Source organism: Gopherus evgoodei, chromosome 7, assembly GCF_007399415.2.
Source record: "Gopherus evgoodei ecotype Sinaloan lineage chromosome 7, rGopEvg1_v1.p, whole genome shotgun sequence".
Taxonomy (NCBI): domain Eukaryota; kingdom Metazoa; phylum Chordata; order Testudines; family Testudinidae; genus Gopherus; species Gopherus evgoodei.
Genome location: NC_044328.1, coordinates 72,807,567 through 72,832,073, shown reverse-complemented (window position 1 = coordinate 72,832,073; position 24,507 = coordinate 72,807,567). Strand labels below are relative to the sequence as shown.

The following is a 24,507-nucleotide window of genomic DNA, read 5'->3' as shown; positions in this document are numbered from 1 at the left end:
ATATTGAAAATTGCTGCTTTACAGGGAATGTTGCCATCACCACCACCTGGCAGCACTTCCTGTAGTGCAGCAAAAAAACATCGCAGCAAACCCACAGTACATAAGACCTTGGTCAGTCCCTTGAATTAATGCAGGCATAAGAACTCTCCCCTGCACATGTGTTCAGATAGCAGGTGAAGCACGCAGACAACTTCTTTACATGGGTATTTACCTAAGGATTTTTTTCCCCATTATGTTCTTTGCACACAGGTTTTGCTGCATTGTGGCACATGGGAAGCCAGATTTATCTAGCAGAGAGACATCACCGCTGCATAAAAGGTTAGTTAAAACCAGCATCTGACCAGATCCATTGACATAACCTGCATTAACTTAGACTGTAAGCCCCTGGGGGCAGGAGCTGCCTTTTTTTCTTTGTACAGCACCAAGCACTATGAGTTCCAGGAACACAAATGGGGGTCCTAGCACTACAGAAAGACAAATAGTACAGGGGCTCCTCACTCCGCTTACCAGAGCCCAGGCTAGCTTCTTGTGCACTCTCATTATACCTGTTCATATTCCTGCATAGAGCACATGCCTACATATTTCTATTCCTCCCCATCCTTCTGTTCTTGATAAAGGCAGGTATTTATCCTCCGCTCACCTATTTTCCTTAGCTCCCAGCTGCCTGGACCATCCCTTATCTCACATTGTCCAATGCCACCTTCAGGTAAGAACACTGCTATTGGAGGCTGACTAACCACTACTTAATCCAGAGAAATGCAGTTAGACCTATTGACCACCCCTCAGACATGGTGGTGCACCCTATCACAGCTAAAATAGCTTTCCCTTCCTTTTCCCACCCCCATTCTGAGTGTCAAAACCCATCAGTGAAATGCACATAACTTACAAACACAAGCTTCTTTATTGTAGGAGACACTTGTGTGCTCACACATCAACCCCCCCCAAACTTAAAACTCTTTAAAATGTCGACAGTTCAGTCATTCACGTGCCAGGTAAGGAGGACAGAGAAGGGTACTTGACAGGTCCCAGCTGGGATTCTATTCCAGAAACCTGCCCAGGAAGGCAGAGGGTAATTTCTTTCCACCCTCCAACTCTATAGAATAGCCCTGGTTTCCTGAGCATGTGCATCGCTGCATGGAAAGAAGCCAGTGACGAGGGTTATTGTGCAAGCATGAAGGCGCGGTGCTGAGATGCTCCTTCCAACAAAGTTGCAGTTAGTTAATGTGCATGGGGGTGGCTTGTTAGTCACCTCCAACCCTCAATTATCTGGCACTGCTTCTCACACACACCTGGCCTCCTATAACAGCAGGGCCCTTTGCTGGGGGCAGAGCTGTAAGATCTGTAGGGCTCTATCCTGCTGGGAGGGAGGAGGAGGACAGAAATGAGGCCTTGGGCTACCTGCCCCTCTGGCTCTCAACTGTGCTAGAGATCAGGCTGCGCTGCAATGGAAAAGGGCCCCAAGCAGCAACTTGCCTGTCTTGTACTTAAAGCCAGGACTAACTTCTGCTTGCTGTCTCCACTTTGGCACTGGGTCTTTCAGACACTAAAGCACGGAGGGCAACAGGCATTTTACCTCTGCAAAGGGGCGCCTCAGGCAGGAAAAGAGCAACTGATCCAAGCAAGGGGAGAAGTTTAAGGCAAATCGTGTTACATTCATCTCAACCTCCCACCAGCTGCATTGCACATGGCTAGGACAAAGCATGTGTTGGGGAGTCAGATTCCTAGAGAGGGCTTGGGGCAATCACCGATGTCAGAACATCCCAAATAAAACAGAGTTAAGGGAGTGGAGAGATAAGTGAGGAAGGGGGCTGGAGGCAGAGGTTTTATCTGTCCTGCCTATTGGGCCAAGGGATTCTCCAAACCCCAAAGCGGCCAAGCAGCCAGGAGTGTCCCCACTTCTTCCATAGCCTATGCCTTCCCTAAGAAAGAAGGACACATCTGGAACTCCCCCAGAGTTTGGGGCTCTGAGCTTCTGACATCAGTGCCAAAGGTGCAGGAGGGAGAGAGAAGTCCTACCAACCTGAACCCTGAGCTTCTCACGCTGGTGGCAACATGCCCCAGGCTGAAAAGCACTTTGCTTCTCTAGCTACCCTACCTAATGGCACCAGCAGGGTCTGCCCTGGGTGAAAAGGTCACTGAAAGAGGGGGCCTTAAAGAGAGAGGAAAGTAGAAGAAACTACCCCTCTGGAGCTGTGCTTTGTAAAGCTGGAGGTGCACAGTGAGGAAGCTGTAACCGCAGGTCAATCAGGCCTAGCGACAAACAAGCTACAGTACTTTAAAGTTCACAGGTCTCAACAGTTAAACTGTCTGGAAAAGAAAGAAACGGATTCATGGAAAATATAAATTTTCTTTGCTTTACAAGGTGGGTGGGAACCTGAACTCCATGGCACCACCAGCCTTTTAAAATAAAACTGTACAAAATTAGGACACCCGGGTAGGATCTGGTGTCACCAGCTCTAAGAAGGCTCTTACCAGGTGCTATGCCAGAATTAGTTAGAAATAATGTGGGAGCATCCAGCCGCTCTTCCACATCCTATGGCAAGGGCTACCTTCTCCCCACAAGACAGCAGGGAGGATTAAGTTCCAGGCAGGATTGGAGTCTACCATGTCCATTCTGTTCACATGCCCATCCAGCTGGCTTTGGGGGATGGATGGGGTATGGACTCCCAAGCCAACTGACGCTCAGTCACTTTCAAACTTGATGGAATTGACCTGGGTAGAAATAGCACCTCCGCAGTAATTGCCTCTTTTCTTCTTTGTCTTCTCATGGCGGAAGGATTTGCCTTTGGTGAATTTCAGTACATTGTGGGCCTTTTCTCCCCAGTCGCCTGCAGCTCCTTTCTGTGAGATAAGGAAGAGGGGGGCCAGATCAGCACTCAACAGCCAACATGGCAAACACTACGTCCTGCTTTGTATACTACCCAGTAATGACTTCCAAGGGCTAAAGGAGTTTTTACCCAGCTCCTCTGCGGGAGGGGCTGGGAGCCCCCCACAGCCAGAGCCCATGTACTTCCCAGTAAAGCCTCCTGGTGGGAAAGGTTCAGATTGGAGAGCTCCCCACAAACACCATGAAAACCCTTTCCCAGATGACCTGTGTTCTAGGGACAAAACATGCCAGTTTGTTGCTCTGGCTGGACTTGTCCCTACCTTTGCATCGAATGAATTGTTAGCTACACGGGAATCCACTTCAATCTCTTCCTCTCTCACTCTTCGGAATGGAACAGCTGGCTGTTAGAGAAAAACATAGGTCGCCCTAAATCAATACCTGCACATGGCCTTCTCTTGGCTGGCCCACATAGCAATGCAGGACACTAAACTGAGGGAAATCCTAGTTGCTCCCTGGTCCAATATTCCAGGCCACATGCAATTGTGATCTTTCACTTTGACAGTAAGGGCAGTACAGAGGGGATCCAGAGGGAGTCTATACAGTCATCCTCAGCCAGAAAGATGCTGGAGACACAATGTGCATCTTCTCTGGGCTCCACATAAGGGGCACTTACGCTGGCTGAGGAGGGGGAGATGATCTCCTGCAGCCTCGACCACCAGGGAAAAGCAGTGCTGATTGCTAGGACTGAGACACAAGAAAGATTCAGCACGTTTTCTCCTCACTCACCTGCTTCACTTTGGGAAATGAGTGTGGCTTGGTCTTAATCTTCTTACTGTCTGGTGTCTCCAATTCTTGGTCATCTTTGCTCTTCCGCTTCTTTTTAATCGAGCCTGCTAAAAACAACAGCAATTAGACTTCCCCCGGGGAAGGGGAGCAGTGTTTCTCTCCACTGGGACACAAGTCAGACTGAGGTATGCTGGCACCATGAGCATGTGCTGTCTGGAGTAGGGTGGTACAGGAACAACGACAGACACTCCATTAATGGCCAATCTAGAGCAGCAGCACTGGATAAGAAACTCCTGGGCAACCATCCTCTAGTGCGTGGAGGTGGCTGCTGGTTACATGCAAAGTTTTGTTTAGGAAACTGCTTCTGGAAGACGGCTCCACATATGCTCTGCCCTCCAACACCCACTGCCTGACAAACACCCTTCCTGGCTGGCAGAGATTACCTCCATTTGCTTTTCCCTGCTCCTCACTGGAACTCTCAGAGCTACTCTCACTGCCACCAGCTGGCTTAGGCTCTGGCTTCTTTGGGGATTTGGCTGCAGGTGTGGATGAAGCCTTTGGTTTCTCTTTCACCAAGCTGGAGTTGTTCTGCGCCCCTTTCCCTGGCTTCAACCCGGCGACTGGAGTCCCTGCTGTTGTGGGCTTCCCGTCATCATCACTGGAACTGTCAGATGAGCTGCTGCTACTGCTAGCCGCAGCTGCTTTCTTCCCTGCAGCAGCTTTAGTGCCCCCTGGTGATTTGCTGGCTGGTTTCACTGCTGGTTTGCTCTGCTCCTCCTCACTGCTTGAGCTGTCAGAATCTGAGCTGCTGGCTTTGGGGCCCAGGGTGCACAGTTTGGACCCTGGCTTAGCTGTCTTGCTGGCTGGCTTAGCTGGAGGGGCTTTCTTCTCTTCCTCAGAGCTGCTGGAGCTGCTATCTGAGTCAGAGCTGCTCTGGGCTTTCTTTGCCACAGCAGCAGGCTTCTTGGCTGCAGGTGGTGCTGGTTTGGCTGCAGGCTTTGCAGCGGTCTCATCCTCAGAACTGTCAGAATCTAGGAGGGAAGTTTCCAATACAAGAAGATTCCAGTGAGAATAGCCAAATACTGAACAGACTCGTTCAGTCAGACCAAACTAGACAAGCAGGAGCAGTAACTGGAGTCCCTTCCACACTAGAACCTAAGCAAAACCTGTTTGGTTTGGGACTTTGTGAAAGGTGCAGAACAACAGCCTTAGAGATTTATGGGCTCTGCTTAGAGCAGGTGTAGCTTGGAAAGCTGCCATCTCCTCCCCCCACAAGCACATCTCAACTCTGACCCTCAGAAGTGGCTCTTCCAAGTCAACAGGGAGCTCAGTCTCCATGTTCCAAGTGATGCTTTACCTCTGCTGAGACTGCCACAGGGGGACAAGTGGTTGTTTTAAACACCTGCCCCCTAGGAACTGGACTGAACAGCACATACTGCCAAACAAGAACGACTTTTGGGCAACATGGCTGAAGAGCCCTGGGAACTTGCTGCTAGCACAGAATGAAATGGCACTAACAATCAGAGCTGAGTTGGGGCCATTCCCGTTCCCACCCCTCAGAAGGGTGGTTTACAGTTTCAAGGCAGCACCATGCACAAGCTGCTCCTAAACGATGATGCAGCTCTTTAGTGTGGTTTACAAGCACTATCATGGACAGTGGCTGTTGGAGAAATGGTTTAGGGATGGGACTGTCCTCCTTCCCCTGTATTTTCCCCACTGGAGAATAAAGTGGCTTTTCACCGAACAGCTCTCCAGTACCCTGTATTTCGCTATGTGGCAGAGGTGTAGGAGTTGTGAGTGATGAAGCATTAGTGGGTGCCTGCTTCCCCACACTTCATGCTCAAGAGAACTGGCATTTTGCATGGGGTTGGTTCTGCACACTTAACTTTTATCATCAGGAATTGGTCACCAAATATCAGGTCTGTTTGATTAGACAGTGTCCCTGTGCCTCTGTATTCTTGGTACCACAGCTGGGAACACAGACTAGGAGGGTAGGCACGGCACTCACACCTGCTCAGTACTGGTGGGGCTGAGATCCCCATCCTTTCCTGTCCTGATACCTGAGCTGTCCGAGGAGGAGCTGGAGCCTTTCTTTGCTTGTCCTGGCTTGGCAGGACTCTTCGCCTGCTTGGCAGGACTCTTTGCTGCAAGTGATTTGGCAGTGAGCTTGGTCGCTACCTTTTCTTCCTCAGAGCTGGAATCTAGACAAGAGAAGCACATCCACAAGTGTCAGTGCGTTTTAGGGGCATACAACCAGGGACCTCAGACGTTGGTCATTGTAGGCAAAGCTGTGGCCTTGAACCTCACACTTTACAGAGGCACCACTGCCACTGGATTTTTTGGCACTCACCGAACTACTATCATCAAATTAGGTGAGATGAGGCCAGCAGCAGAGCCAGAGAAGGGGCAGGGTGGGCAGAGAAGTGTGATAAGCACGCTGAATGGCCAGCAGAGAGCACCACAGCATGTAGTCCTGCCTATGTTTCTGCTCCCGTCCCAGGGAATGGAGGCAACAGGAGCTGGAGGACATAGGGCTGAGAATGTGCCCTAAAGATTTCCATGTTTCTTCTTTGCTGGGAGAATGAGGAACAGCAGCAGGAGGCAGGCCCAACGCCAGACTGTGTTTTAGCAGTGGTCCAAATGGAATTGAAGATTTATTTAAAAAAGGTTCCCCTTTCTCCCCACCTTGGACCTGGCATAAGGGGGATATTTTTCACCTAGAGAATTTACACCTGGTTCCTGACATGACTCTGTTATGGAGGACCTGAAGAGCCCAGAAATGGATTAAAAAAAAACCCTCCTAATCCTGCCATAGGTACTTGTTAGGGAATATCCTTCACACCCTGCAATCTGCATACCTTCCTGGACTAGTCACTGTTCTTGTCTGTGCCACTCACTTGTGCTTCCCACCACATCAATACAGAAGGCTGCAGTTTTCAGAGGGAGCCCTTTACCTTGCCATGGACACTGCAGGAAGCTCAGACTCACTCTTACTAAGGGTCCTAGCAAAGAGGTGGTTGGGTCCTTGCTGAATGACCCCAGCCTGAAAGGTGACATGTGCAGTGACTGCACCAAAAGTTCAAATCCCTGCTCCCTCACTCACCAGAGTCACTGTCCGAACTGGATCCACCCTTCTTGGTCACAACAGTGGGTGCTGAGGCAGATTTTTTTTTAGACAGACTTGCTTTGGCTGCAAGAGAAATAATTGCCATGAATCTCACACAGCACTTTTCATCCGGGGATCTGCAAGAGCTTTACAGAGGAGGGTGGCAAGTATCAGGGGGTAGCCGTATTAGTCTGTATCCACAGAAACAACAAGGAGTCCAGTGGCACCTTAAAGACTAACAGATTTATTTGGGCATAAGCTTTTGTGGGTAAAAAAAATCTCACTTGTTCAGATGCATGAAGTGCAAGTTCCAGATTCAGGCATTATATAATGACACATGAAGAGAAGGGAGTTACCTCACCAGTGGAGAAGCAATGTTGACAGGGCCAATTCAATCAGGGTGGATGCAGTCCACTCCCAATAATAGATGAGGAGGTGTCAATTCCAGGAGAGGCAAAGCTGCTTCTGTAATGAGCCAGCCACTCCCAGTCCCTATCCAAGCCCAGATCAATGGTGTTAAATTTGCAAATACATGTTAGTTCTGCTGTTTCTCTTTGAAGTCTGTTTCTGAAGTTTTTTGTTCAAGAACAGTGACTTTTAAATCTATTATAGAATGACCCGGGAGGAGTGCGGGGTTTGTGGCTCTTGCCACAGGAGAGGCAGGGGTCCTCAGAACTCCGGCTGCCAGAGGAGGCAGGGGCCTGCATCTGTAACTTTCACCCCATGCATCTGAAGAAGTGAGGTTTTTTACCCACGAAAACTTATGCCCATAAATCTGTTAGTCTTTAAGGTGCCACTGGACTCCTTGTTTGTTTTTTTTAAAAAGGAAGGTGGGTTATTATCCTCTTGGATAGAAAAGACAGGCAATTCACCCGTGGGCAGCATTGCAAATAATTTAGGACTCCAGATTCCCAGCCCCTGGGAATCCTAACTATCTGGAGTAGGTAGATGTCAGGGCTCCTTGTCCCCTCGCATGGCACACTACAGACCAGGCCTAACTTGCAGCCCATTCTTGGGCTGCAAATGCAGCATCACACATGAGCACATGCTCCCCTTCTCAACACACGCAGAGGGTCAGATACATAAGGGATTTTCATTCACGTGAAACAGTAACCCAATGCAAGGCCTCTGCCAACTTCAATAATGGGCCAGACTCATCCCTGGCATAACTCCACTGAAGTAAATAGAATTCCAGTACGGTTCATCTGACCTCGTGTCCAAATTAGAGATGGGACTGAGCACAGTCTGGAACTCAAGCTCAGCTCCTGGAGCCTGTTTTGGGACACATACTAGCTGCCCTGAGACCTTTAAAAAGGCAAAAAACAGCAGCATATTCCACAATTGTCAGGTAATGTCAGAAGCCACTCTGTGGCCGGGAACCGACTGCACCCCACACAGGCACTTCCTGCACAATCTAACATGACCCCTTCCTAGCTTCCCTTTCCCCACAACCCACCTGTCGTTCCCTTCTTGGGCGCCTGCTCCATTTCATCACTGCTGTCCGAGCTGCTGTCTGAGGAGTCACTGCTCTCGGCTTTTTTCCCAGGAGCCTTTGCAAGAGAGGGCTTTGCTTTGCCCTTTCTTGGCTCCGTGACCTTTGGGGGTGGCACCGCACTGTATGGACCTACAAAGAGACAGGATCAGCGGGGACACCAATGCAGACACACCAGCCCTGCATGCTGGCAAATACGGCACACGTCATGCTGGACTTCCCTGTTTTAGCCAGGCGACGATATAGAACAAGCGAGTTACGCTACTTGCTCCTAATCACTTGCACAGTTGTGATCAACAAGGGTTTTATAATTCAGTATGGTGGGAGGGGACATCCCCAGAGTACTGCCACTCCTGACTCCTTCAGCAGCAGCACCACTCTCCGTTGCTGGGGTGTCACCGTAGCATTCCTCCCTTTTAGATTTGGGTGGTCTAATCCACAATTTCTCAAATGCGGGCCCCATGCGATCACCAGGGGGTTTCTCTGCAGCTACAGCAGTTTCCTGGGCACTGGAGGGGAGGGAAAGCATCCCTGTTACTCCTGCATGTGTCACCTCTTTGAAGAGTGTTGGAACTAGGGTGACCAGACAGCAAATGTGAAAAATCAGGACAGGGGGTGGGGGTAATAGGACCCTATATAAGAAAAAGACCCAAAAATTGGAACTGTCCCTATAAAATCAGGACATCTGGTCACCCTAGGTGGAACAGACAACACTTAAGGAACAAGGTGAGGAGGCGATGAAGGGAGTGGTGTGTGTGAGAGGAAGCAAGCAGCAGGGGGTGAGAGGGGTGTGAGAGAGGAAGTGAGTGGCGGAGGCAGGCGTGGTGGGGGAGTAAAGAGGTGAGTGGCAAGCCAGCAGCAGGGTGAGGAGGCGGGCAGAAGGTCTGGCTGTGAGCAGGGGAGTGAGGAGGTGAGCGGTGAGCCATTCAGTGAGCAGGGGTTCTCATGATGGGCGGGGGTGGGTCTGTGGCGGGAAGAGGGGGCATGTGGGGCAGGGGAGTGAAGAGGCAAGTAGCGGGGATAAGGAGATGAGAAGCAGGTGGGGGACTGAGGAGGGACACAGGAGGTGAGCAGCGGGTGCATGGGCAGCAGGTGGAGCCTCCCTTTGGGGAGGCTAGCCCCCGCCTGCCCAGAAGCCCTGAGACCCCATGTCTCCCCTGCTGCTGGAGCCACAAGCCCCCCACCCCTCCCAGAGAAGCCCCAGGCTGGCCGAAGCCCCAAGTCCCCACCCCCACATCTGCTTGGAGAAGCCCCGAGCTGGCTGAAGCCCAGAGCGCCCCCCTTGAGGAGCTCCAGGCTGGCCAAAGTCCTGACCTCCCACTTGGCCAAAGTCATCCCGGGGCAGCCACAGCCATCCCTCCCCTCCCCAGATTCAAGGCACCCAGACGTTTGTCATTATTATTTGGACTTCTGAAGTCAATTTAAAAATGCTTTGACATAATAGAATTGTTGTACAGATAACCAGTTCAAAAGAAACAATAAAAGAGACGAGAACGTGCAGAGCACCTTATTTGTGTTTCTATTCTGTTAGGTCCAGTAAAGAATAGCAGTAACTGTGCATTATTTTTATTACTGAGTCTGCAAAAAAAAAAAAAAAAAAACAAACAACAAACCACCCCCGCCCTCCCCCCCAAACCTTACATAAATAAGTAACAGTGATTTGGATGTATATATGTGCATATTACTTGTTGAGTGCTGCACTATGAGGCCTCCAAAAAATTTGTTGCAACACTTCCACTGCTGCTGCTGTTCATTTACTGCTCTGTGCCCCAACTCCCCTCCAGGTAAAGAAATCCATCTACATTTCACGCTTGCTTCTGTTTACTGAAGTCCTAGGAACTGTTATACTAGACCAGGGCACAGGATCCACCTAGTTCATTACCCGGCCTAATACTGGCCAGCACTACACGCTTCAGAGTAAGGTGCATGAAGCCCTGTAATGCACAATTATGGACTCATCTGCCCACAGGGAATTTTCTTCTCAACTCAAGTCAGGCCGGGAATCATGCGTGAGAACAGCCTCTAATAGCTCTCTGAAGAGCAGGATGCTCAGAGACAATGACTACATAAGAGATGCAACCAAATGTAGTTTTCACCTCAAGAGAAGGTGTGGGTTTGAGGTTTAAGCCATGTCTCAACTGGACGCAGCTTGAACAAAGCCCCTGCAGTTCCACGTTTGCTGACACCACTGCCACTCAGCGTTCTGGGCCACACCAGGCAGAGATGGGCAGCTAAACCTCTCTAGGGCTAGTAGTGGCAGAAGGCCTCCTCTCCACAGTACCAGCAATGTTTTTGGTACTCACCAGGTTTCGGCTTTGATTTTGAGGCTGGCTTTTCATCCTCTGAGCTGTCAGAAGAGTCCTCACTGCTGGAGCTCTCTTTGGCAGGGGCTCTGGCTTTACCTGGGGGCACCTGGGCGGCTGAAGGTTTGGGCAGTGGTGTTTTCTTGGGAACAGCCTTATTGCAAGCAAGACAGACAAATACCTTTCCTCATTAAGGAGGCTGAGCTTTGAGAGATAGGTGCTGCCCAGACACCACCCCTACTCTGCGTTACAGAGTCCCCTCTTCACCTCTCTGCCCTATTCACTGGGCATCAGATTTCCAGGATAGAGCCAGGAACTAGGGAAATTTCTCAAATGCCAGGAAGCACATTACAGGCCTCATCATCAGAGCATCAGGATTTCTTACTTCACATTAAATTCCTACATGGGAGACTCTTTGGCTGAGAAGAGGTGAGACAGAACATTAGTAACTAGAGAGCAAGAGAGATGTGGCACCACCACTCACTGTCAGGGGTGCTGAGACATTAGCAGTGAGGTATCTGGGAGAAGTCAGAGCTCTCTGGGAGCTAGGGTCCAGCTCTATTTCAGGGCAGTTGCTCTAACACTCTCCCCAGTGGGACTGCAGAAGCAGTGCAGGAATTTGTAAGGCTGGTAGAGTAGCACATGTGGCAACAGGAAAGCAAGCCATAAAGAGGGTGCAACATGCAGAAGCTATAAAGGGATTCCTGGCTCAGGAAAGAGGAATGGATCACCCAGTAGCAGAGAAGACTGTTGGTGGGGTTCCTAAGACACAAAGCTCAAGCAAGATGTCGCAAAAAGCTACAATGACAGCATGAGCGTGCACTCAGCTGCTGTGCAGTTTGGGGGTTACTTTACACAACCCTTAGATCAAGGACAGAGAGACTCTTAGATTTCTCTCACGACAATAGAGTCATCCATGCTTGTATCACAGTTTACCTTTGCTGATGCCACTTTTTCCTTGTCAGAATCCTCACTACTGCTACTGCTGCTGCTGCTGCTTTCTGCCTTGCCATTGGCCGCTTTGCAGGCAGCTTTACTTCCTGCTGGAGATAAGGCGAAGAAAGGGTTTAGAAAACATGAGAGGTAGGGAATGGTAATCACACTCAATGCAAAAAAATGTCCTAGACAGCACCAGCTCCCCACACTGCACAAGGCAAGACTCTCCAGCCCTCTCCTTTGAAGCCACTCATTCTCCTCCTGTTTATCAGGGTAGCTCTAAACAATCTCTCTGCAGACTGCTTTTTTCATTATAGACCAAATAGAAATCTCAGACTCAATCCTCTAAAGAGGTTTAGAGGCATTTTTTATTATAAATTGGCAACACAATTTGAACCTGCTACTTTCAGAAATGGATTGTCACTAAACTGAATTTTGACATTTAGACCCCTCACACTTTTATTCAATTTTGTAGAGCATTTAGTAATCACTGTATCATATTAGAAATAAGTTGTGTACAGTCTAGTTGAAGACACATTGGTCCCAGGATATGAGACAAGGAGGGTGAGGTAATATTGGTCTAATAAAAGATATTACCTGACCCATCTTGTCTTATATTAGAAATAAGTTAATCATAACAAGTTATTTTTCCTGTAACATTAAATAATTCTCATCTTCCTTCATGCTTAGTACTTGTTTTAGTATACATAATGCTCTGAAGTTAGAGTACTGTTAACAGAGGTGATGGTATATATTTTTACAAATAAAGAGAGCACCACTAGTTAGATGAGGTGGTGGTTTATGACACTTATGTTGGTTACAGTTGAAGGAGTCTCAAGAGCTCCATGCCAGTTTCCTACAATCTCTGCATTATTTGCCAAGAATTAAGTAAAGACGACATGCATGAAGCAGGTGAACAAGGATTGCACAGACTAAGGGAGGCAACAGCCATTACAAAGAAAAAACAAGATAGCAAATATAGAGAGGCCATTGACAAAATTGAGTGCATCTTTCATTCAGAATAGAGTATCAGTCGTGTGACACAGAAATTGTTATGCCCATTACACTGACAAAGGCAAAAATCAAGAGGTTATAGAAAACAAGAACATCTGCAACTGATACAATCACATGTGGGAAGCTGTAGTGATCCCAATACATACAAGACAGTCCCATGCTGTGAAACTCATGGACTGGAGATGCTGTATGCTTTGTCAAGGAGTACACTCTAAACAGAGACTCATTTCTGTAACTACACTCAAGATGAATGAACAAATAATGAAGGCAGCTCTATTCGACCACAAAATCAGTGTTTGTTTAACTGGAGGAAGTGACCTCATAGCTCCTGAAGGCAAGTACTACCTGACTTGTTACATCTCATTTATGAAGTCCATGATGAAAAAAAGTGAGGGCACCAAAATTACTGACACAGCAATACTTTAGCTTCAAAATGAGCTTCAGTATGCAGCCAGTCAAGGCCATGGCGTGGCAATATTATGGCAATCTTGCAAAGAAAACTGGCATGGAAATTCCACACTCCTACATCTGCTGTAGATCATCATACACTCGGAAACTTCAAGCTCCTATTGGGGTTTATGTCATTGTATTGCCTGATCAATCGGCTGCTGAGACACTCTTAGTTCTAATCAAGTATAAATATGTACCTCTCTCACAAACAATGGATTCTTGCCAAGATGATGAGATGGCTACCCCAAGATGACCTATTTCTGTCACAGGTACATGTTACACTGAAAATTCAGGGCGATGCTTTGTCACACACTGGTCACAAAGATTTCAGTATCAGCAAGGATGATGCAGCTGCTTGCATTGTAGACAGCCAGTACAACTTAATATGTGCTTAACTTGTGTGAATTAAAATGTTTACTAATGATTTGTCGTGAAAATATTTATCTGTTTTTAAAAACAGGTGTTTTGAGATTGTGTGTTGTATTTGTACGCTTTTCTTTTAAGGGGCGAATGCTCAAGTTATACAAGCCATGTAAACAAGCCCTTTCATGATTGTATACTGTATTAAAGTATGTCCAGTACCTCTTGCAAATAAACTGAAATTCAATAGCTTTATAAAAAGGTTGTGCGTATTTAATCACTTATTACATCCTACAACTCACTAAGACCCAACAAAAATATGTTGATCCTAAACTAAAAGTAAATAAAGATCACTTAAGTGATTTCCACATGTTACTTTGTTCTCTTTGTAGAGGCCTTTATACACAACATACAGCTTGGGAACAACCATATTTGGATTCTGTACAACCTAATTATCTTAAAAAGACTCACTGCCAACTTTTAACAAAAAATGCCTCTTACCGTTAAGTTTTCTGACAACCCGACTAGTCTAATACCAGTTGGGGGAAGTTATTGTGATACCACTGATTCCAAGTCCCATAACTATAGGCTGAGGGTTAAGTTTAACTTAAGTTAGTGTTGTCTCAGAGTGGAAAGCATTAACAAGCAGCACATGGCCCAAGCAATTAGTCATTTGGTGACAACCATTGGATCTAGTTAGGCCACGAGATGTAATTATCCATTTAGGATCAAATTCAATTAACCTGTGATCAGATTTATATCTGGATTTCCAGAAATCAAAGCCTAATATTTGCTACCAGTGCAGCCCCAGGTCTCCATCATCCTAGCAAGTTGGACTGGGTCACCTGAGTAGCCATGGTAGGCTGGTATCTTCTCTACCAGGGTGTTTGGTCACCTAGACCCCAGGTTCTTCCCCAGGGTTCCAATTCACACACATTTGCTCAGTGCAGCCAGATACCTGATTTTGCTGCTGTTTTAGCCGCCACTTGCTTCAGCAGCTGTTTCTTCGGTCTTTCATCCTCTGAACTGCTGGAGTCTGAGCTGGAGGAGCTCTTAGTCTTCTTCTGGGGCTGGGTTTTGGTGGCAGCTGGCTTGGCCTGGGCTTTGGTTACCTTCTATCAAGAGAGGAAAAACTAATCAGAGACCTTTCTAGTCAACAAGGCCTAAAGGGACAGAGGAGTGAGAGACAGGACAACAGTCCAGTTGGCACACCCATTCTATACCGATTATCTGTATTGACTTCCAGTCAAATGTTAGACAACCTTGAGTTGGGAGTTTTTATTCTGGAAAGCTGATGCTCTATTTTAGGAGCATAACCCCAAATGTACAGGAAATTCCCTAAGCTTCAGCAGCAGGAGACACTTTTCCCTGCGCCCCGATACTTCCAAGCTGGAAAGATCTCTCTCCCACTTAACAGGAAAGGGAGCAGATGTACCCAGAGACCTGAGGATGAGGAGAGCAAAGAGTCAGAGGGCCCAAACAGGGCACTAGACCCTCAGACTAGTGACTATCCCAGAGGGAAGAAGAACATCAGAAAGGGATGGCTCCAAGTTGGGGTCTGAAAATCCCAACACATGGATGATTATCCTAGATGCCCCATTGCAATCCACCCAGGGTCTCTTCCATGCATGTGAATTTTCAGAACCCAACCCACAGCCATCAAAAAGGGACGGATTTGCAGTTGGTAGCTGTCTGGTGGTCCCCTTCCCTATGAGAAAGCACGAGTCTGAGGGCTCAACTCTGCTGGCTGGGCACCTTTGCCCTTGTCCTCAGCCTTAATTGGGTATTGGTATTGCACATGAAGAACACAGCTCCAGATATTAATTCTCAGCCTGGTGGCATCAGCACACAGGGAAAAGGGAGGAAATACAACTACTCTCCCCCAGCACTAGTTACATGCTACTATTTCATTTATAGATGGTGATTAGGGATAACACCCTCTTGTCCTGGGCATTTTATACACTGCTTACTCTGGTGGCAGTGTAAACAAATGCAGACTTCCCCTTGGGTTAAAGGAGCGGGCCACAGCAGTCTGTCTGTCTCAGTCTCATGGGAGAGAAGCAGATTGCAATACCAGATGGGAAATGCACCCTATGGATCTGCCTCTGCTTTCATTAGAACCAATCCACCAGCAGATTTCATGTTACAGGACTAACTTATTCATAGAGCTCTAGTCACATGCTGAGTGCTTTATAGAGAGCTAAGAACACATGTCCTCTACCTCAAAAAGTTTAGTATGTAAGCAAAATTGCTTGGAGTCTGGATTAAGGCCTGATAAATAGAATAAGTGATCCAGGACCCATGCTCTGTAGCCAACCCCCAGCCCCAAGAGTAATTCCAATCCCCACACAGTGTTGGTCACATTTAACATTCTCTATTACGGTGGAACGTGCTTTGGAAAGGACAGGAAGGAAAAGCTGACCTGTGCTGGCTTCTTTTCTTCCTCCTCAGAGTCCGAATCATCGCTGGAGTCCTCACTGCTGCTCTCTGCTTTTTTGGCAGGAGGCACTGCCTTTGCTATCACCTTCGGCACAGGCGCTGACTTAGCTGCTGTGTTGGGGAGAACAGATACTGATGACAAATTCATTCCCAGCCTCACTGCAGCTATCATTTCCTGTTCAGAGAGACTCAGGTGTATACCACAGCTTCCCACAAAGTGCAGCAGAAGCCTCCACAATGACTAGCCAAGGGACAGAAACTGCTCCTTTCTTGCCATGCACAAGCTGTGTCACTGAAAAGGACATACTTTCTGCACTGAGTGCTCATTACAGGATCCAGGTATTTGATCATATCATTTAAAACCAAGAGAGCTGCTTTTTGATGATGGTTTGCAAAGAAAACTGCTTCACTGCATTGCTGGGCCCTATGGAACTGCCATCTTACTGGCTTAACCTGCTTTAGCCAAATCCATTCCTTCCTGGCCAGTGCTTTCTTCCTCTGCTGGATACTGCATGCAAATTGTCTAGCTAGAGATCAGGGAAGCACTCTACACATTACAAGTGAGGGACCTAACCCAGGGGGGCACTGGAGGGGACTTTGAGAGAGGGGGAAGTCTCACATCCTTGGCAGAATACACATCAGACACCAGGGTTTTCAATTTCCCTAGCTGAACCCCAGCTGTCCTCCATCCACCAGGAGGTCATGAGGCGGGGCAATACAAAGAGAAGCCTGATCAATGGAGGCTAGTGCAGGAAATTTCACTAAGTACTTCCTGACTGGCTGCTCTGTGGCCCAATCCTCCTCTTTGAGTTTTTTTCCTTCAAATTTTCAGACAATTTAATTCCTTCCCTGAGGGCCCTCACTGCAGTTACTAAGGCCATGTCTACACTTACAAACTTACAGCGGCACAGCTCTACCGAGATAACTAAGATTGCTTGTGTAGCCGCGTTATGCTGACAGGAGAGAGCTCTCCCACTGACATAATAAAACTAGCTCAACAAGTGGCGGTAGCTATGTTGGTTGGAGAGCATCTCTTGCCAACATAATGCTGTGCACACAAGCGCTCACGCTGGCAAACTTTATGCTGCTCAGGGGTACGTTTTTTCACACCCCTGAGCAACATAAGGTTTGCCGACATAAGTGCTAGTGTTGACATGGCTTAAATTCAGCTCAGCCCTAGCGCAGGCACATTTCTCTTCACTTCAGCTAACCTGCAAAACCTTAAGCCAGGGCTGAATTGGACCCACTATACAGCGGCAGAACAAGGCAGCATACTTTAAGCACCAGGGGAGTTCTCCCTCTCATATCATAAACCTAGTAAGTTAGACAAGAAAAGGAGTTGATGGAAGCACACCTAGGAGCACTGGGGCAGTGGCAGGGGATGGAGAAGACTGATGGGAAATAGCATGTCCAAACACAATGAGGTTCAGGGTAGCGAAGAACTGGTACTCCAGCACCAACAAGCTGGATAACAAAACTTAAAATGAAAAAAATTTCTTAATTATGATTTTAATTTAAATCAGTGTTTTATTTATATAATGCTAGTTCTTCACTTTCTTCTCATTTTATGATCCTATTTCTGAAGCTGATGTTTTGTATTTTTTTTAATTAGTTTCCTAATTGTTAATAACATTTAGGATTTTACACTAGCAGCATGAGCATGTAAAGTGAAAAGTGCAAATGTTGGTGGATGGCACAGATCCTGCCAGAACCGAGATCAGGCAGTTCATGACTGCTATTCAAAGACCCAAATGCCAACTGCAAAGCACCAGCTCTGAATCCAGCCTAAGAACTTTTCCCAAGTTAATTTGTGTGTCACTTGCCCAACCCAAAGGTTTTCTGCTAAGAAGTTTCACAGTGGATGCTCATCTATGCTGAAAAAGACAAGTCCGGGGCCTCATTAATATCTATACTGTGAGAACACCAACTCAAAATTGATAAGCATTTTAAAAAGCAAGGTGGTGCAAAATCACATCACCTTTCCAAACATTAAACTTCTCCAAGTGAAATTCCTTGCTATTTACCTCCATTAGGGTTTGAAATCAACAGGACTTTTGTTCCTGCATCATTTACATGCCTAAATATGAGCACAGGAGCCTAAATAAGATATTTTTGAAAATTCTGAACTGTGGACAAGCTCAAAGTAACTTTGTTAGTGTACTGGAAATCTAAAATTTTCATTAACAATAAAGCAATTTTGTTTTAAAGTGACAGGCTTCAGACCACTAAGGGTTGCAGTCTTTATCTCTAATGCTGCAAATACTCATGCACATTTAACTTTGAGCAGTGATTCTCAAATTGTTAGTCATGACCCCGTTTTAATGGAGTTGCCAGGGCTGGCTTAGATTTGCTGGGGCCAGGGGCCAAAGCCAGAGTCTCACCGTCTGGGGCTGAAACCTGATGGCTTCAGCCTTGGACAGTGCGGCTGAGATTACAGATCCCCTGCCTGGGGCTGAAGCCCTTGGCTCTGCCCCTGCCACCTCTGCGCAGTGGGGCTTTGGCACCCCCACTCGGAGTGACAGGGATCAGATGGGCTCAGGCTTCAGTTCCCCCTCCTGGGTTATGTAGTAATGTTTTTTTGTCAGAAGGGGGTCATGATGCAATGAACTTTTAGAACCTCTGCCTTAGAGCATTAGTAGTCCTGGTTAAGTGAATGGGACCCTTCACGTGGGGAAAGTTAGTACCTGCCTAAGTGTTTGCAAGATCAAGGTTTTTATTTTCAGTATTTTGTTTTGCCGACAGCAGTTCATATAAAATACCCTTTAAAAAGGCATTTAAAAACATTTATAACTTAGTTCAGTGGTTCTCAACCAGGAGTCCAGGGCCCCCTGGGGGGGCTGCAAGCAGGCTTCAGGGGGGCCACCAAGCAGGGACAACATTAGACTCACTGGGGCCCAGGGTAGAAAGCCAAAACTCCACTGTATGAGGTGGAAGCCGTGGGCTGCGAGCCCCAACACCTGGGGCTGAAGCCTGAACAATGTAGCTTTGCGGTGGCCCCTGCAGCATGGGGTCCCAGGCAACTGCCCTGTTTGCTACCCCCTAATGCTGGCCCTGGCTTTTCTATGGAGAAAACTAGTTATTGTGGCACAGGTGGGCTGTGGAGTATTTATAGCATGCTGTAGGGGCCTCAGAAAGAAAAAGGCTGAGAACCCCTGATTTAGCTCATTATACATTTTTGACTAAAATTGCAATAGGACAAATTTTCCCATTAGTTTTACAAAGTCTCGACCTAATTTATATCAGGTATCAAAAATCAAGTTATTTAAATCATGATTCAGATTGCTCTACCATGACCAACCATCAGGAAGAACTCACTGGAGCAGTCACGAGTCTAATTCTACCTACATATTACTGCGATGAGTGCTATAGAAAGCCCCATGATAGGCAATCAGTTCTGGTATTCGGCAATTCACAGGACAACCGCAGTTAAAGCATCGACCCAGCCTCAGCCAGTGTGCAGATACAATATGCCTCCAGCTGCTACAAAGCCTGATTTATACTCATAGCGAGCTTAGTACTTTACTTACAATCAAACTGGAAAAAAAACCATTATGAAGGATGAGTATGTAAAGTGAAAAGTGCAAGTGATCGGGGATAGGTACAGATCTTACTAGAACTGTCCAAGACTGCTGCTGAAAGCCCTACACACAACCTGCAAAGCTCTCAATCCAGCCTCAGAACTTTTCCCAAGTTTACCGTGCCCACTTGCCCAGCCCAAAGGCCTTTTGCAAACCCCACCTGGCTTCTTGGCTGTGGTTTTCTCATCTTCTTCACTGGAGCTCTCATCACTGCTTGAGGAAGATTCTTTCTTGGACTTCTTTGCAGGGGGTCCATTGGGAACAGCCTTCCGTTTCTTAGCATCAGGGGATCTGTAGAGGAGAAAGACTTAGTTCTAAACAGTTTCTCCCAGCTCCAGAGAGCTTCCTAGCATTTCACCTGTTCTACTACAAGCAAAGCAGCTTATCCCTTGAGAACACTGGACCTTCCCACATTCCTGTCAACAGCACCTGAAGGCCCCAACCAGAACTGGGGCCTCTCTGTGCTGGGCACTGTACAGCGTAAGAGACAGTCCTGATGAGCTTACTATCTGAATAGAAAAGACAGACAAGGGGCTGCAGGAAGGGATAGTACAAACAGAATGAACAACGTGACAATTTGCCAATATCATGTTAGTTTTCTTTTTTATATCTTGGTGGGCAGGGTGTTCAGTTGTACTCAGATGTTTGCAGGTACAGGAAAGGACTGTTTTCATTGCCACTGCACACAACAATATACAAAGTGGCTACAGCCACTTAGTGAGGATTCAAGACCTGGTCTATTTGCACTAATAAGAGTTCTCTTTATACAATAGATAACTTAGTTCTTTAGCGCTATGGTAAGATGCTAATTAAGAGGTCCTCCAGCTAAAATTACTAGACAAAGATTTTACACACAGTATGTTAAAGGATTTCATTAACTTATATGGCTTATTACAGATTGTTGTTTTCAATTCTATTATTTTACAGTAGTACCTTTAATGCTTATTAAAGATGCAACTGAAGGTGCTGATAATGCTTACACCAAAGGATAATAAATTGAAGCCACAGGTTATACTTTGCATTTATACTCTGAAAAACGCAATCACTGAATTATGCATTCTTTTATTGATTTTTCATTTCCCTATTTTCTGATAGTTACCTTACTTTTAAGTTTTAATTTATGTTTTATATGTGCAATTAATTTTCAGCTTTGCTTTTCAGTTCCCCTTTTGAAGGCATCAGCTAGACTAGATAATAAAAATAGGGGATTCTTACAATGGAGAAGTACATAACGTCACAACTGCCAGGTACAAGTTATTTGCATACCAGTCTCCTCTACATCAGGGTGAACCTGCCAACTAAATAGATTTAATCAACACAAAATAAGGGATCTCTTTGTTCAAGAGACCCTGAATCTGGAAATGTGCGTCTAGGGTTTTAAAACACAAGATGGAGCTGGACAGAGAAAAACAACAGAACCTGTGAGAAAATGAGAAAAGCAGAATGCTTATCTCTTCAGGAGTTTATCAGGATATTTCCTCTCCTTGCACTGAGGGGTAGGAGAGTCACATGCTGCCTGATCTCATTTTCCCAGGCATCTCTGAGGTATGAATAGTTTGTTTTAAACAAGATTCTCATTCTGGGGTTCATGTGAGAGATCAGATCGGGGTTCCTAAGCTTACCACACATAGCCCTCTGAAGCACTGGCAGTTGCCTTAAACATAACAGCACCCTCTGAATTCCTTCCTGAACACAGCAACTGAGGTAGCACCCTTGGGATTATGAGCCTGCAGACCTTTCCAGCTTGCAGGAATACATTTCTGCTTCAAATTGCCCTTGGTCCCCCATGCTTCTTTCCTGCTCTTTCATCAGTTGTTCAGTCCCTAATAACCTCACCTTAAGCTCACTGGATAAATTCTTGTCTCAAACAGCAATGAGCTCTGGTGTGGAATAAATAGACTCAGGGGCTGAGAGCAGTGCAGCACTATGGTGTGAGGATTTGGGGGTCATAGCATAATTACCAGACTTGGACTTGAGACCAATCAACTGGCTTACGTAGTACTTTTACAGCAATGTATCATAGCTGGGTGTGGATCAGCAGGTTGCAGGTACATGCCTCAGCTATGTCATGAGGCTGAAGACATAGGATCTAACTACCCAAGAAGTTCACCAATAGCTTCTTAATGGCCACAGCTGGATTAACTTGCAGCATGGCTCATCTTACAATTCTCAAAAACAAGTAGTTTTGTGGGGTCCATGCATATCTACTAGATAGTAACCCCTAATAATGAAAGAGGGAAAACATTGTAATACCTTATTTTTACTGTTTCTCTAATCCTTTTAAGGTTTCCTGAACTATCTGGCTTATTTTCCCCACTCCCCAGCCTCTTATCCTGAGATCAGCTGCCCTTTCAACAGCTGTTTTGTTGCCCAGCAGCCAACTTTAATGGACATTATTTTACAAAAACTAAGGATATGTTTTCATTGCACAGTTAACATGGATTCTTACGTGGTGTGAGCCTTACCACTTCTACCTACACAGAAAAACCTGTGACCCAGATTTGGAATTCTTTAAGCCCAAAGTTGCTTATCCAGCTGGCGGGTAACTGCCCAGAGAAGTCATACCCTAAGTATGGAATACCAAACAACTCACATTTTAGCTTTTCACTTGAAATAGAGCTAAAAGTGGCTGAAAGGGCCATAAGCTGCTGCTGAAATGGCAGCCTGGAACTTTGTGGGTAGAAGGCAGATTAGAAGTGCTCTGCGAATATTTTTTAAAAACAGGCCTTCTTTATGATGGATAAAGATGACTGGGAACTTATTGTTTATATCTTTACCGCAGAAATACCAGAAGCTTGGTTTCCCTGGGTTTTGCTGGAGCACCTTTGGGAAGTCTCAGGGATTCTATTGGGAGCTCTGTCAGTTTGCAGTAGAAAGTAACCAAAAGAAATGTCCCAGATATGGACAGGCTAAGTCTCTCTCAACAGATATTCCAGGAGAGACACTTACTTCAGCCAGTAGTTGAAGACATCCAAGAGAGAAGCAGCATTAGGATCCTGGTCTGTCTGAAAACCAGAAACATACAGGAATATTAGCACCGACAAACCACATAGACTTCTCCATGGAGTGCCTCCTATACTGTCAGTGGAATGAAAAACTCTGCCCCACAGGCAACTGCTTCTGCATTGATGTATAACAGGTGGTAGACTTAGCAAGTGGAGCGTGTTGCTCATAAAATACCTTCATAAGCATTAAAAGCTGAAGTTAAGAAGCCTCTGCGTGATCTTAAAAATGAGACAACTTGGGTAATTTAGGACACAAGATTCCACCAGCTATAGATGTATTAAAATCTAAGGCCAAGATTCTGCAGACACTTCAGCTACATTTGCACTAGGAGCTCTTAAACTAGGAGTGCTCCTAGTGTGGACACAGCTTTGTACCAGCATAGTAAATCCACTCCCCAGAAGCGGAACAAGCTACATCAGTAACAGTGCAGCTTGCTAAAATTGCTGTGCCCACAGCAGCAACTTCTGTGGGCATAGCTGTTAATCAGGGATCACTCCTCTTCAGACGCCTGACCAACCCGACAAAGCTGTGCTGGCAGAAGTTTGTAGTGTAGACATAGCCTTATTCTTAACTTTGTGCACTGAGTAGTTTCATTAATGTTAATGTGGCAACTCAGTATGTAGAGTTAAGCATATGCTAAAGCCTTGCAATAATGTAACCTAATGGGAGGAGAAAATAGCTACTTAACTTATTGATTGGATAACAAAAAAAATTCCAGAAGAGTTATCACTATTAGTATCCAATTATGAAGTGACAAGAAAAAGTTGGGAGAGAGCAGGGAGCTCTGCAGAAAGCTTGGGGGAGTCCTTTCGATTTTGCAATGACTTTCCACTGTTTTTGTTGCAATTTCAGTGATGTTCAGTGCAGAGACTAGTGTCTCGAATACAACACGCAGCTGGCCTGAGAGGAAGGTAAATGTGAAAGTACAGCACATGGGTGGAGGCAACTTGTCATGTCATAAATCGAGAGTCCTGGGGCATGTGTTGTTTGGCTCCTCAAACACTCTAGTTGAATGCACAACCTCCTACTCCCCCCATGGAACAGCCCCCGCCCCACCCCATAGAGCCCCTCTTTGTACAGGTATCCCCTAATTACAACCTCCCCTCACCTCATGGCCCCCCTGGCAGTTCCCCGTCCCTACCAGGACTCCGGGCCTTTAGGGTTCAGTCCCAGTACAGCCCCCACGCACCCACCAACCCTCAGGGCCTGCCTCCCACACAGCCCCCAAGACCCCACAGCACAACTCCCCCGCAGGGTTCCCTCACTTCAGCCCCCCGTCCCCTCCCTCAGGTCTCCCCCGAGCCAGCCCCTGCGCCCCACACTTCAGGGCCCCCCTCACCACTCCGGCCGCCCTGCCGAAGGCCCGCGCCGCCCCCTCGAAGTGGTTGTCGCGCAGAAAGGTGAACACGAGCGGGAACAGGTCGCTGGGCACCACGCGCGGCTCCGCCATGCTTCCACGCCGTCAGCCGGTCGAACCTACCACGTGTTCCGGCCTGGGGAGACGCAGTACGTCGTGGGGTCATAGGTCAAACGGGGCCTCGGAGGGGAGGAACTCGGTGTATGTATTCGCCATCTTGTTATAGGCAGGAGCACGGCCCCCTCCCTCGCCGAGAGCGCCACCTGTCGGGCCAGCGGCTGTAGTGCACCCGGCTGCGCAAGGCAGGCAGAGGCGGTGTCCAGTGCGAGGGTAGGAAGGTACCATGGTAGACTGGCGGGGAGGGAGGTGAAGAGTAATAATGTCCCTTCCGCCTCCAGCATCTGCTCGGGCACAGCTTTGGGCTGCCCCACATCTGAGCACACTGCAGCTCACCCAGCCCACCCCAGCAGAGCCCTAACTAGGTATTTTTGCGCCGAGGCAAGAATATAAAGTTGCGCCCTCCCCCAGGGCTGGCAATTCGGCGGCGGGGCCCTCGGTCCCTCTCGGAAGGAAGGGCCTGCTGCTGAATTGCCACCGAAGAATGAATGAAGGGGGGGGTGGAGCCTGGGTTTGGGGGGGGGTCAACTCATGGTTTTTGACAGTTTGGGCTCGTAATGTTGCTTCCAAGATGGTTATTGGTTCCAGTCTAGTTCCAATCCAGAGAGAGACTCGCAGGTTAAGAGAGGAGGGAGGTGCTGGAAGTCAGCAGTGGCCACTGGGGATCAGCATGTGTCCTGAGAACGCTGGGAGTTCAGGCTTGCAGGGGTGGCAGGTCTGTAGAAGTTTTGGTGGT

The 24,507-nt window shown here is 47.2% G+C and overlaps 1 protein-coding gene across 3 annotated transcripts; it reads right to left on the bottom strand.

Moving 5' to 3' along the window:
• Positions 1–882: 882 nt before the first annotated feature.
• Positions 883–23,839, bottom strand: NOLC1 (nucleolar and coiled-body phosphoprotein 1). 3 transcript variants are annotated; one of them, XM_030569163.1, is made up of 14 exons: positions 23,637–23,839; positions 22,241–22,296; positions 19,452–19,582; positions 15,697–15,824; positions 14,233–14,389; positions 11,451–11,554; positions 10,515–10,668; positions 8,176–8,343; positions 6,717–6,803; positions 5,674–5,814; positions 4,057–4,644; positions 3,614–3,720; positions 3,148–3,228; positions 883–2,841 (listed from the first exon to the last, which is right to left on the bottom strand). In XM_030569163.1, exons 1-14 carry the CDS (start codon positions 23,745–23,747, stop codon positions 2,683–2,685), a joined length of 2,172 nt encoding a protein of 723 aa, XP_030425023.1. In that variant the 5' UTR covers positions 23,748–23,839; the 3' UTR covers positions 883–2,682. The 3 variants fall into 3 exon arrangements, with proteins under 3 accessions (XP_030425023.1, XP_030425021.1, XP_030425022.1); XM_030569161.1 differs by having other exon boundaries at positions 11,451–11,557; positions 23,637–23,837; XM_030569162.1 differs by having other exon boundaries at positions 3,614–3,717; positions 11,451–11,557; positions 23,637–23,834.
• Between the last annotated feature and the right edge of the window lie 668 nt (positions 23,840–24,507).

What these genes read in the sequence shown, in the direction of transcription:
- NOLC1 (XM_030569161.1), bottom strand. Translation starts at nt 23,747, where the DNA reads ATGGCGGAGCCGCGCGTGGTGCCCAGCGACCTGTTCCCGCTCGTGTTC. An exon ending in AAAAAGTGGCATCAGCAAAG is followed by an intron (nt 10,669 to 11,450) that starts GTAAACTGTGAT and finishes GCTTGCAATAAG; the next exon opens with GCTGTTCCCAAGAAAACACC. An exon ending in CAGTTCGGACAGTGACTCTG is followed by an intron (nt 5,815 to 6,716) that starts GTGAGTGAGGGA and finishes TCTCTTGTCTAG; the next exon opens with ATTCCAGCTCTGAGGAAGAA.